This window comes from Engraulis encrasicolus, chromosome 1 (genome assembly GCF_034702125.1).
Source record: "Engraulis encrasicolus isolate BLACKSEA-1 chromosome 1, IST_EnEncr_1.0, whole genome shotgun sequence".
NCBI classification, from domain to species: domain Eukaryota; kingdom Metazoa; phylum Chordata; class Actinopteri; order Clupeiformes; family Engraulidae; genus Engraulis; species Engraulis encrasicolus.
The window spans coordinates 32037332-32050192 of NC_085857.1; the positions used below are offsets into that span (position 1 = coordinate 32037332).

Sequence of the window (12861 nt, forward strand, 5' to 3'; positions counted from 1 at the left end):
CTGCCCTGACACTGTAAATCATTGCAGCGTAGAAAAGTAAGTAAGTTGCCCTGCTGCCTCAAGTTCGTAAATTAAGACAAAAAGACAAATGCTGAGGCACTCAAGGCTGCAATTTTTACTTTTTTTTATTTGGCTACAATGCCTCCGCGTTTCTGCCCTTATGGCCTTCTTCAGGGCGCTGAAACGCGTAGGCATTGTAGCCAAATAAAAAAGTAAAAAAATTGCAACCTTGAGTGCCTCAGCATCTGTCTTTCTGGACCAAGTTTGAGAGCCCCTACACTGATGAGCACCAAGGAAAAAAGGTGAAGACCCAGAAGCACTCCAATTACCTGCTTGTGTTTGTAAATTAAGACAACTTGAAAAGGCCTTGAGTTGAGTTAATGCTCAAGTTGAGTTAACTTACAAATTTAAGGCAGCAGGGCAACTTGTTTTTTTTTACGTTTAACTGGCTTGCAATATTTTGCACTGTACACACTAGTCTATACCTGGGTCACAGAGACAGAGATGAGAGCCGCTCATTAATCTCCAAACCTGCCGCTCGGTGGGCGCAGTCAGTGGGCACTTCCTGTACAGTGCGACATTCGCTAATTCTTTCAATTACGGGGTGACCTGCATGTCTGCTTCCATCAAGTTGCGAGCACTGCCCGACCGTGCCACAAGAATTTCAGCCCGGCTTGTCAAGAGCACTTGGTGGGGTGTCTTGACAAACTGCTCGACTAAAAGGGCGACTGCATTCTACAGTATAACGTGTGTGTGTGTGTGTGTGTGTGTGTGTGTGTGTGTGTGTGTGTGTGTGTGTGTGTGTGTGTGTGTGTGTGTGTGTGTGTGTGTGTGTGTGTGTGTGTGTGTGTGTGTGTGTGTGTTTCTTTCTAAGCAACGGTATTTAGCAAGTAAGCAACAAAAAAACATGTTTCAGAACATCACCTGTCTTAGAAAGGCACTAAAGCCAGACCAATTACATTTTCCAGGTGTGTGTGTGTGTGTGTGTGTGTGTGTATGTGTGTGTGTGCTTTTTTTCTCGACCCAAAGTGCCTTCATTCCTTTCACCATTCCAGAGCTCTGCAAGGGGCGTTGCATTAATTAACAGTGACTTACAATACAAAGCACTTTGAAGTGAGCGAGTGCCACAACTTAGAGCCATATTGACGTGAAACTTTGACCCTTTCCCTTCACGACCGCAGCAACCCCCGCCCCCAAACAACACACATCCCCCCGTACCGCCAGCCCTCCAATAAGTCATTAGCGACCACTGGCCAAAAGACCCTCTGGAACAAGGCCAAGAACAAAACGGAGAAAGAAAGAAAGAGAGAGAGAGGGCAACAAAGGGGTAAAATCCAATCTCCATGATTACCTCGACACCATCAGACAAAAAAAAAACTCTTGCCTCTTTCTTGCCCACCCCACCCACCAAAACATTCCTGATGTGGCTTATACTGTCCCTTCATGATGCTGGCGAAGTCACACGGACACATGCCCTCACAGACAGACAGACAGACACACACACCATCATCACACACAGTAGTGAAGTAAAATCATTGCCATGTCTCCACTGACAGTAGTCAAAACAGAACAACGAAGCAAGAATCGAAATGTCTGGCATGTACTGTGATGCTGCAGACACAAGCACAAACATCGAGAATAAGAGTGTGGTGGTCACCCATTCCTTGTTGGGTTCCTTGGTTGATTTGTGTATGCTGGCAACAACGATTACCTTTTGACTTCTTTTGAAGCAAAAAGCTGAAGACTTACAAGGCTTTTCTTTACGTACAGTACAGTACCTACCCACCGACCAACAGCCCAAACACATCTCTGACATGAAAGTTTCAGATGGACAATATTGGTTGTCAAGGCTAAAATTAGAACATGCTAGGCAGGCCTTTTGACTTAGAAAAAAAAAATGTTGTCCAAATGTGTGAAATCAGATGCAATCCTTTAAAACTTAAACCGTTTGCACCTTTCACATGAAATCAGTGCTGAATTAGGCAGCTGGAGACCCCCTGTACGAGGGTGCAATAAGAGCAGGCTAAGCAAGATCACACATACAGTACACAAAAGCAGTGACGGGCAACATGGATTCATCCGTTACAATCCAGTGCCACGTATTCCAATGACCTTGTTTTACCTGCGCAGTGTAACGGAGGCCAACTAGCAGAGTGTGGCGTGAAACGTTGGTAAACTTCCCTCCAGAAGCCGCATACAGTATCGGTACTGCTGGGCTATTGGACTGGTCCTTTAGCTCAGCAGTATCGTGCTGTGCAATCCCACGCATGAACCGATGCGTTGACTGGGAGGTGGCGAGTTCGAGACCCAAGGGGGATCGACTGCGTTGGAACACCCCGTTTACACTGGTGCTGTGACCCGAATGGGAGTGAGGTTTAGGGGGGTGAGTGTGACGGAGGCCAACTAGCAACGTGTGGCGTAGAATGTTAGTAAACCTCCCTCCCAAAACACCTCAAACTAGGTATTCATTCAACAAAACTTGTTAGCTGTTGGGCCTACTTCAGGCGACCCTTGCATAGAGACAATGGACTTTGTCGTTTAACTTCAAGAGCACCAGCATCGGAGTATACTGTCTAACAAAGAAGAGCGCTCAGCATCTCTCCCTTATAGGTATTCATTCAACTTGCCAATCACCTGATTGAATTAAACAGGTAATTTGGAATATATGGCACTGGACTGTAAATAATGAATTACAAATGTGAATGTGAATCACTGCACATTAGCCAAAATCTTACAGATTGCGCAAGTACATTATATCCTCTCAGATATAAGAATGCTTTTGATATTTTGACGTCTGGCACCCTTCAGCAATGCTCTTGAAGACAACTCTATCACACAGCTGAATAATGATTAAAACGCAGATTTATGCATGTGTGTGTGTGTGTAAACAGTGTGTACACTGTTCGCTGTGGAGTCCACCAAACCGCGCAGCTTTTCCCAGAAACGGATTGGCAGACAGCCTCCCCTGGCACTTGCCATCTTAAGTCACCAGACCGAGGTCATGTTTGCTTCAAACAACTAAAATATTGGCAGCGACCACACTAGCAACCCACTGGCAGCCAAACTAACGAAGTTTTCATATTAGACACGTTCAAGAATGGGTTTTGTGATTAGTCAGCATATTAAGAGACTGAATGCTAACTAAGTGAGCAGAAAACCAGTTAGCAGGCCGAGGTCATGTTTGCTTCAAACAGCTATGACTTTTGGCACTGGCCACTCTAGCAACCGGCGGAAAAACTTCAAATGGACTTACAAGTACTTACGTGTATGTTAGCTACATGGAGGTCTATATTATAAAGTCTAACCACATAATAATGTGGTTTGGATTGTTTAGTTTTCGGGCTCTACAAAGGAATTCCTCCCTCTGCTCTACAAACACACAACATGTGCATAGTAGCATACACCTGTTCCCACCATGTCCGTGTGTGTGTGTGTGTGTGTGTGTGTGTGTGTGTGTGTGTGTGTGTGTGTGTGTGTGTGTGTGTGTGTGTGTGTGTGTGTGTGTGTGTGTGTGTGTGTGTGTGTGTGTGTGTGTGTGTGTGTGCATGCGTGTGCGTGGAGGGGGTATTGTAAAGGGTTATTCATTGCTGAGGTTAACTCCTAAATGATTAACCTCTGGTCATTCAGGCCACTAGGTCATGGAATTTAGTGGCCCCATACATATCCATCATGGAGGCTAATCGATTGATACGTATGGGAGGGATAACAGGTTGTCCTACACTACGCTAATTTCCCTCTTCATGATACGAATATGATCAATATTACGTATCATTGAAATGCTAGTTGTGTTAAAGCACACGGGGCCATTTACATGAAAAAAATAGATAGCCATTATATCCGCATTTAACTTTTTAATGATAGAATAGTGGGACCATTAACAAATGGTGACCACAAACAAAAACAGACTCTACCCACATTTTCATTGGTATGAGAGAACGGCAGGGTCAAGGGATCGATTTTGTTATCCACTATCTAATCCACTATCCACTATTACCATCTAATTAGTAGGGCCGTAACGATATTGTATCGAACCGAGAAATCACGATACGTAGAGTCACGATACTGTATCGCGGTGCAAGAAGGCAGTATTGTGATACAACCTTTCAAAGTTCTGTTACCCTTCAGTCCAGAAAACAAAAGCTACAAAAAGATAGGATACATTTTTTAAAAATCGTTGGGTGTGTCGAACAGTAGTACAAAAAAATCGTGATACAAACCGAATCATGAGTTGAGTGTATCGTTACAGCCCTACTAATTAGACAACTCTCTATTCAGGGAGGAAGTAATCATACAGCTGCCTTCCATTTTGAACTCAGACAAAGTGTATGTTCACTCTTTCATTACTGTATATCCACACTTTCCTCTTTGTAACAGACTAGATAGGACCGCTTTCTAGAGTTTGGTAGTAACACACTCTTCTATAAGAGTAGAGTCAATCCCCATGCAATCAAAGATCTTTATTTATGAAGAATATATTTGGAATATTTGAAAGCTGTTTCCATTGCTATTACATAGAAACTACAGTGTAATTGCACTGGAAACAGCGTGGTGCTGTTCTGATAAATGGTAAATACCAAGAAATTACACTGAAATTACATCGAAAATGTCATGTTTGTTTATTTCATACACTTTTGATACTGCATTTAATGCTCATGTTTTTGCATGAGGAGTGTTTTCTGAGATTTGGACAATAGTGACCAATCCACTTACTCCACTTAGTCAGCCTGGACCAGAAACGGAAGATGGAGGGAACACTCTGTGTGTGTGTGTGTGTGTGTGTGTGTGTGTGTGTGTGTGTGTGTGTGTGTGTGTGTGTGTGTGTGTGTGTGTGTGTGTGTGTGGTTTTTTTCCGGGACATGGAGTGTGGGTGGAGGGTGGTTGTGAGATGAGGTGGAGAGGTTAAGCGTCACAGGTGTGTGTGTGTGTGTGTGTGTGTGTGTGTGTGTGTGTGTGTGTGTGTGTTAACGTGTGTGTGTGTGTGTGTGTGTGCGGATGGTAGTGGCGTGGTGTGGTGTGAGACTAGGGCGAAGGGGGCTGGGTGGGGTAGGGTTGTGGGGTTTGGGGCAGGTTTAGAAAAGGAGAGATGACCTCATCTGATAACCTGAGAGGGACCAAAGCACCTTTTCCCACATGTCTACCCTGCCAGAAAGGCAGTGGTGTAAACATTAACGCCCCATTGGAAGGGAAGGCGAGAAGTAATCACCATGCCTCCTCTCTGGTGGAGAGGAGGATAGCGAGAGGATGAGGAGATTCAAGATTCAAGATTCAAGATTCAAGGAGCTTATTGTCATCGTCATTGAAGGCAACGAAATTGTGGATGGAGCAACAACACTGCGTAGTTTCAAGTATAGGCCTAGTAGTAGCTAAAAGTAGTAGTCAAATAGACCTTTGGACACCCCCCCCCAATATAAAGGAGGAGTAGAAGGAGGATACAAAGGAGGAGGAGCAGGGTGGAGAAAGAGGAGGAGGAGGAGGACAGAGAAAAAGAGGAGAAGGAGGAGGAGGAGGAGCAGGGTGGAGAAAGAGGAGGAGGAGGACAGAGAAAAAGAGGAGAAGGAGGAGGAGGAGGAGGACAGAGAAAAAGAGGAGGAGGAGGAGGACAGAGAGGAACGGGAGGGCAGGTTGGAGGAGGAGAAGGAGGAGGAGGAGGAGGAGGACAGAGAGGAGTGAGAAAGCAGGGTGGAGAAGGAGGAGGACAGAGAGAAAAGGGAGGAGGAGGATAGAAAGGAACGGGAGGGCAGGTTGGAGAAGGAGGAGAAGGAGGAGGACAGAGAAAAAGAGGAGAAGGAGGAGGACAGAGAGGAACGTGAGGGCAGGTTGAAGGAGGAGGAGGAGGAGGAGGAGGACAGAGAAAAAGAGGAGAAGAAGGAGGAGGAGGAGTGAGAAAGCCGGGTGGAGAAGGAGGAGGAGGACAGAGAGAAAAAGGAGGAGGAGGAGGAGGAGGAGGAGGACAGAGAGGAACGTGAGGGCAGGTTGAAGGAGGAGGAGGAGGAGGAGGAGGACAGAGAGAAAGGAGAGAAGGAGGAGGAGGAGCAGGGTGGAGAAAGAGGAGGAGGAGGAGGAGGATAGAGAAGAGTGGGAAAGCAGGGTGGAGAAGGAGGAGGAGGAGGAGGAGAAGGAGGAGGAAAGAGAGGACTAGGAAAGCAGGGTGATGAAGGAGGGGGATGAGGATGGAAGAGGAGGAGGAGCACAGAGAGAAAGGAGAGAAGGAGGAGGAGGAGGAGGGAGATAGCGAGGAGTGTGACAGCAGGGTGAAGGAGGAGGCATCAGAGTGCTTCTCGAGGAATTGGTCCCAACATAGGGTGGTATTACTGCCATAGAAACCACAAGAATATATAACATAGGGTGGTATTACTGCCATAGAAACCACAAGAATATATAACATAGGGTGGTATTACTGCCATAGAAACTACAAGAATATACAACATAGGGTGGTATTACTGCCATAGAAACTACAAGAATATACAACATAGGGTGCTATTACTGCCATAGAAACTACAAGAATATACAACATAGGGTGGTATTACTGCCATAGAAACTACAAGAATATTGCTGCATCGCATCGGAATCCTGTGAATGTTGGCATGTAGGGAACAAAATGCAGACTGAACATTTGAACATGTGAAGTGAAAGAAAAGGGAAGAGGAAAGGTCGGAAGAGGAGAGGAGAGGAGAGAAGGATGAGAGGATAGTGCTACAGACGAGAGGAGAAGTAGAGGATAGAAATAGAGAGGAGGAGGAAGAGGGTGAGAGCAGAGGAGAAGTGGAGGTTGGACCAGGTGACCATCACTCAAGAGAGGGCCCAGCCTCTCATGCCATTATTTCAAGAATAATGCCGCTGTCTAGAGTAAACCTCGTACCTCCACTACTATTGTTTTATATTCATTATAAAGTACAGTAAAATGTGTATGTGTAGGTCTATGTGGCAGGTTTTTAACCGAAACAACTTACAATCAAGGACACAATCATAACCAACAACACTAGCAGATACAAAGTGCACAGAAAATATACAGAAGAATGCTAAGTAGGGTTAATATGTGTAATGATTTGTGTAATGATGTCTGTATTTATGTATACGCTACTTGTCACCTTAATTTCTCCTCGGGATTAATAAACGACACTCTACTCTAACATTAAAAAAGGTGTTACCGTCATAGTTTAGCATTGTTACCACGACCACGATTGTGCACGATCCAGGAAAAGTTAGTTTTACATTGGCACACTCCTAAGGATTTTTCTGTTTTCGATGCATTTTTACTGCCATTTATTCATACTCATTGGGAGGAGATGGCGCTTCGACCTTGTGGGTTTCCTTCCTCGGATGCAGGATCAAACACATGCTTGACACATTATCTGTACCATAGGAACTATTTAGGATATTGACAACATTGCATGACCTTGAAATGGCTGTGAATGTTGGTAACATGGAGAGGGTAAAACATAGAGTGAGGGGGGTGAGAGGAGAGGAGAGGAGAGGAGGAGAGGAGAGGAGAGGAGAGGAGAGGAGGATGGAAGGGTAAGAGGAGAGGAAAGGAGGATGGATGTATGTATGGATGGAAAGAGGGTGGACCAAATGGTAGCTGTCACACAATTATTACTGCCATAGGAACTATAAGAAGAATGTACAAATAAAGCATTGTGCTGGAAACAAATGTAAAAGTTATAATGTGGGAAATAAAAACGAGACAGCAGTGAGAGGAGAGAAAGGGAAGGTAGAATCAGGTAAGTGACTTGTGTACAATTGTGTCGATTCTTAACCTGTAAGAGTGTACCATGTTCGGGCAGTGAAAGTTCTATAGAATTCATGGCGTCATTCAATACAATATGGAATTGTAGAATCTTGCATTGTTAGAGAACGCATTCTTTTTATAGAATGCTCAAAAACTCACACTAATGATGTGCCCCTGATGAGGTGTGCATGCCTGACATTTCATAATTTGAAGTGGTCGAGTGGTCTTCAACCTTTTTGGAACAAACGTTCCCTTGACCTCATTATAAAACTCCCTATGCCCCCTTGACCTCATCATCAGCCTGCAAAATGACCCCCTCCGTATTAAGAAAGTAAAATAGACTAATGCCAATGACCCCCCCCCCCTCCCCCTGCTGTAGTATCCTTCTCAATGCCCCTTGAGGGGTCCTTAAGCCCCCCTAGGGGTGCTGTACAGCCCCCGTTGAGAAATACTAAACTAGACTCCAGCTGTCTTGGGCAGTTTGTATAGATACGTTTTTGGGTATTTTTGCCTTTATTCTGGGCAGGATAGTGAAGGACAGACAGGAAATGAGTGGGGAGAGAGAAAGACTGTGAGGGATCGGCAAATGACCTGGGCTGGAATCGAACCCGGGTCGCCAGCATAGCAATTTAGTGCCCTGTCGTTAGAGCCACAGCTAGGCCTCTCTTGGGCAGTTTTGGTCCATCTGTCAGTCATTGCAAGTTAAAACTGTCAGGTCAAGTCAAGTCTCAAAGTCAATAGCATACAAGTCGCGTCAAGTCACAAGTCATTTCTAAGTCTTAAGTCAAGCCATTTGTGACTCAAGTCTGACTCAAGTGCAAGTCACAAGTCCACAAGTCTGCTACAAAAGTAGCCCACTAAGTGTACCTGATAATCCTGAAAATAAACAGCGAACAGTAATCAATCATCAGTGTCCTTTGTTTTCTGAGTGTTCACCCTGCCCCTCATAATATGTACTGCCCCTCCCGGGGAATATTGCACTAGCCATTGGAAAGTCTCCACAATCATAGACAGTACTACACAGACACACATGAGGACTTGGCAATTCTGGAAACTACAAACTAATACGGTAACAGTGAAGGCCAGGCCCCTGTTCCTATGTTTCCAGGACCATTAAAGGCCCTTCAGGCCGTCTTATCCAGCTACAGAAATAATTTTACGGTATGCCGTTTCACATGGAATATGGTACTTTTTGTGAAGGAATATAAGAAATTACATTTACCATACAATTACACTTAAGTTATACAGTATTTTCAGGGGACCTTGTGAAGATGGGGTCTGTTGTAAAGGTGGCCTACAGTCCCAAATTGCAGGGGGGGAAATCGGTTTAGACTTCGAGTTAGACCTCTATATTGTCCATTAAACTTAAATGAAATGGAAAATTTGCTTTGCGTTCATAGTCCAGCCCTTGGATGAGTTTATAACATTTTTTATAAAAGTAATCCTTGCCTTAACCCCCACCCTTGCCTTGACACTTTGAAGCACGTTTGTCTACGGGCCCCATGCACAATAAGAGGCTACTATTGGTAGGACTGTTGTTGTGCATCCATCCCATGGAGGTGGAGCGAAAGTCAAGGAGACCGTCTCCAGGTCACCCGCGACGAACATTCAAAACAGCAGCGGTCACCATCCCATAATAAGCCAAAATAACTCCCACCAGCTGACTACAAATGTGCCCTAATCAATCTACTACTACACACACACACACTCCATCCATGCCCGCCTCTCTCTCCCTCTCTCTCTCTCTCTCTCTCTCTCTCTCTCTCTCTCTCTCTCTCTCTCTCTCTCTCTCTCTCTCTCTCTCTCTCTCTCTCTCTCTCTCTCTCTCTCACACACACACACACACACACACACACACACACACACACACACACACACACACACACACACACACACACACACACACACACACACACAGTTGCACCTACAGTAATTACATCAAAGGCTATCCCCCTTACCTCTCTCTCATCATCTGCGTTGGTTTGCAAATAAAACAGTAATGAAACGATGATTACTTGAAAATGGGAGTCAGTTAGGTGGGCTATCAGTAATCATTAAGTCAGTTTCCTTATTTGCCTTGATTGACAATGGTGTCTATCTTACTTATTGTGACCTTTGCAGTCCCCTCCTCCTCCCACACGGTAAGATAAACACAGTGTTAATTCAACGCATAGAGAGTAGGCTACTTGGTACCAAACACACTGTAGAATGTGTTGAACCGACGCTCGAGGTGTTGAATTTACACCACATTTTTTACTGTGTAACAAGCAGACTGATGACTGGCCGGGCAAGGGGCTTTTGCCTCATCATGTGCGCCTGTTAGCTCAGCATCCATTTCTGATTCGGCTCCGATGAACACTTAACTCAAAACACATGTGCGTCAAAAGCCAATGTCAGCAACATTATCGGAAAGTATGTGACACTGCGCAATACAACTTCAATAAATCTATTCTACTAACGTCATATTATGCACATCATTTCTCTTGGAGACACTACGTTAATCCACAACAGGAAATGCACATGGACGCGCTATTGGACAAGTAGAACCAGGCCTACAACTCTTGAAAAACATTTACATACCTTTCTTGAATTCCTCCAGCATTGCGTCCAGCTTTGTGTCGTTAAAAACGAAATGCAACGGGTGGCTGTAAAACTTGGTGATGGTTTTCAGGGGCGTGCAGTCGTCGGGGTCCACGAACGCCAGGTCCTTGACGGACAGCAGGTCCACGATGTTGGAGCGCTCGCCCTCGAACACCGGGATGCGCGTGTACCCGCTCTCCATCAAATCGGACATGGTGTTGAAGTCCAGGATGGCGTCGCCGGGGATCATAAAACAGTCCCGCAGCGGCGTCATGACGTCCTCCACGGTTTTAGTCCGTAACTCCAGCGCGCCCTGGATGATGTTCAGTTCTTCTTTCACCAGGTCGTTATACGGATCCGTCACTCGCAGCATCTCCAGGAGTTTCTCACGGTTGTACACGGTGCCTATCTCCTGGCCTAACAGGTGGTCCAGCAGTTTGCTTACCGGGTAGGACGCGGGGAACGTCAGAAGCATGAAGAATTTGGTCAGCATAATTGTATTGGCACCCACTGCCAGCCCGTGCCTGGAACATATGGCTTGTGGCACAATCTCACCGAAGATGACAATACCGACGGTGGACATCACGACAGCGATCAGCCCGTTGCCCGCAATATCATCCAGCAATATGGTCAAGGTCGTGTTCACCAGCACGTTTCCCAGTAGCAGCGAGCAGAGCAAGTAATTCCCCTGGCTTCTCACGGGCTCGATTTTTCTGGCGAAGTTCTTCTCCCTCTCCGTCCCGCAGTTCTGAACAATCTGTAACTCCATGGGGTCCAGTGCCATGAGTCCGAGATTCAACCCGCTGAACATCCCGGAGAGGCAGAGCAACATGGAAATGAAAACCACCTGAACCCAAAAGGGCAGCAAGAACTTTCTCTCCTCCACCACGATCACTTTCGTGTCGTCGCCTTCGTGATAGATCCAAGTATGCTCCGTCCACGGATCGTGCGCTCCTGCCAGGGCGGCAGGTGCCGAAGTGGCGACGCACAGGTAGTAGGCTTTACTCCTCTCCGTCTTTCGCAAAGGTTTGACCTCGATTTCCACAATCCCCGACGTCTTGCGATTCAAGACTATGTTGGGCAAAATAATTATATCCGAAGTCCTGATCCCACAGGGATGCAGTCTTCCGCCTGCCGTCTCCTCTTCGCTCTGGTTCTCCCCACCGGAGGAGCTGTCTATGCTCCCGACGACTCTGGAGCGCTCGTGTTCCGTGAAGGCGATTTTGGACCACGTCTCGTTGTTTATGTTTTGCCCGTAGACCCTCAGCTTCACCCGGGATCGCTCGCTCACCCGCAAGAAGCCCCTGTCCATGAAGGAAACGTCATCCGTGTCCTCCAGCCTCAGTCCAATGATGACCGTCTCCTCGCCGCCCTCCTTGCTGCCACTTGTCGGGGTAATTAGGTATCCGTTGACAGTTAAGAAAATTAAAGTCAGGGCTCGGACCCGGCTAAGTGACGCCATTTTTGCAGCGGGTACCGAGACCGAGGGCTCCTCTGCCATGTTGATGACGGCCAACCTCTTGAATGAAAAGGGACTTTTAAAAATCAGAGCCAATCGGCGTCCGCCTTCATCTCTGCCGTGCGTCGCTTCAACTTGAGCATCGGGACCTGCTGCTTGGCTCGACAACGCGTCCGAAACTGATTACTCCTCATAGCGGGCTCCCGTACGCACTCACGCCTCCGCTGGGGTTCCAGGAGACGGCCAAGCGCAGTAGCCAATCCGGGAGCGGAGCTAGCCAAAGGCGGGCACTGCGCGACCACACCGACCAATGGCACGCGAAAACAAGGGCAATTTAGAAGACAGGAGACAGGACTTTTCCGCGTGACTTTTTAGACGGCTTTTAGTAGAGGCACTCGGGTTGTTAATGTTCTCTTTCCCCGAAGTTTGTAAATACCATGGTCGTGATGCAGAGGGGAGCGTGCGGCGGAATAATGCTGCTAGGAACAGCAGCTCTCGTTCTCCGATGGACCGATTACGCACAAGCTACACGGGCTACCGACTATGACCAAACAAGTTATGTCACTGTCAGTATGCGTGTAGTTAGGTTACTTAAAAAGCAAAAAAAAAACTTTTTTTAAAAATGTCCATTTCAGTGCAGAGGTTTGCACTCTCTAATCACCTGTTGCTCTTGTGAACAAGTTCTGTTGGATGGTGGATGTTGAACGATGTTGGTTCTGGTGGATGTTGAACGGGCGTTCTTCTAAATTACCATATTCTCAGGCATAGAAAAACATGAAAGGAGGGGCAAAACCTTCCTGTTTTTCTATACAACATATACTGATTATGAACCTATATGTTATGTTGGTATTTACGTCAACTCTTTCTTTTTAGATGGCGTACAGCCTAGTCATACTGTAGGCCTGTTGCTGGCAAAGATGCTTGGCACCTGCTTTACTGTCCCTCATTGATAAAACACCTGTCATTTATGTCCACGACAATACGCTATTCAAGAAATGTAATATTATGGTTTTGACATATTACCGTGCGTCATTCTGTGCGTTTGTGAAGGAGAAGGAGGGGAGGGGGTGGGCAAAATCATCTAAGTTTGATT

General features: G+C 46.2%; 1 protein-coding gene across 1 annotated transcript in view; it reads right to left on the minus strand.

Moving 5' to 3' along the window:
• cnnm2b (cyclin and CBS domain divalent metal cation transport mediator 2b) overlaps nt 1-12310 on the minus strand; it is a 60331-nt gene extending 48021 nt beyond the window's left edge. Inside the window, exon 1 of the mRNA XM_063200122.1 lies at nt 10310-12310. Within this exon, the coding sequence (XP_063056192.1) occupies nt 10310-11810 (1501 nt within the window). The 5' untranslated portion in view covers nt 11811-12310. The remainder of the gene's footprint in view (nt 1-10309) is intronic.
• Nucleotides 12311-12861: the final 551 nt, after the last annotated feature.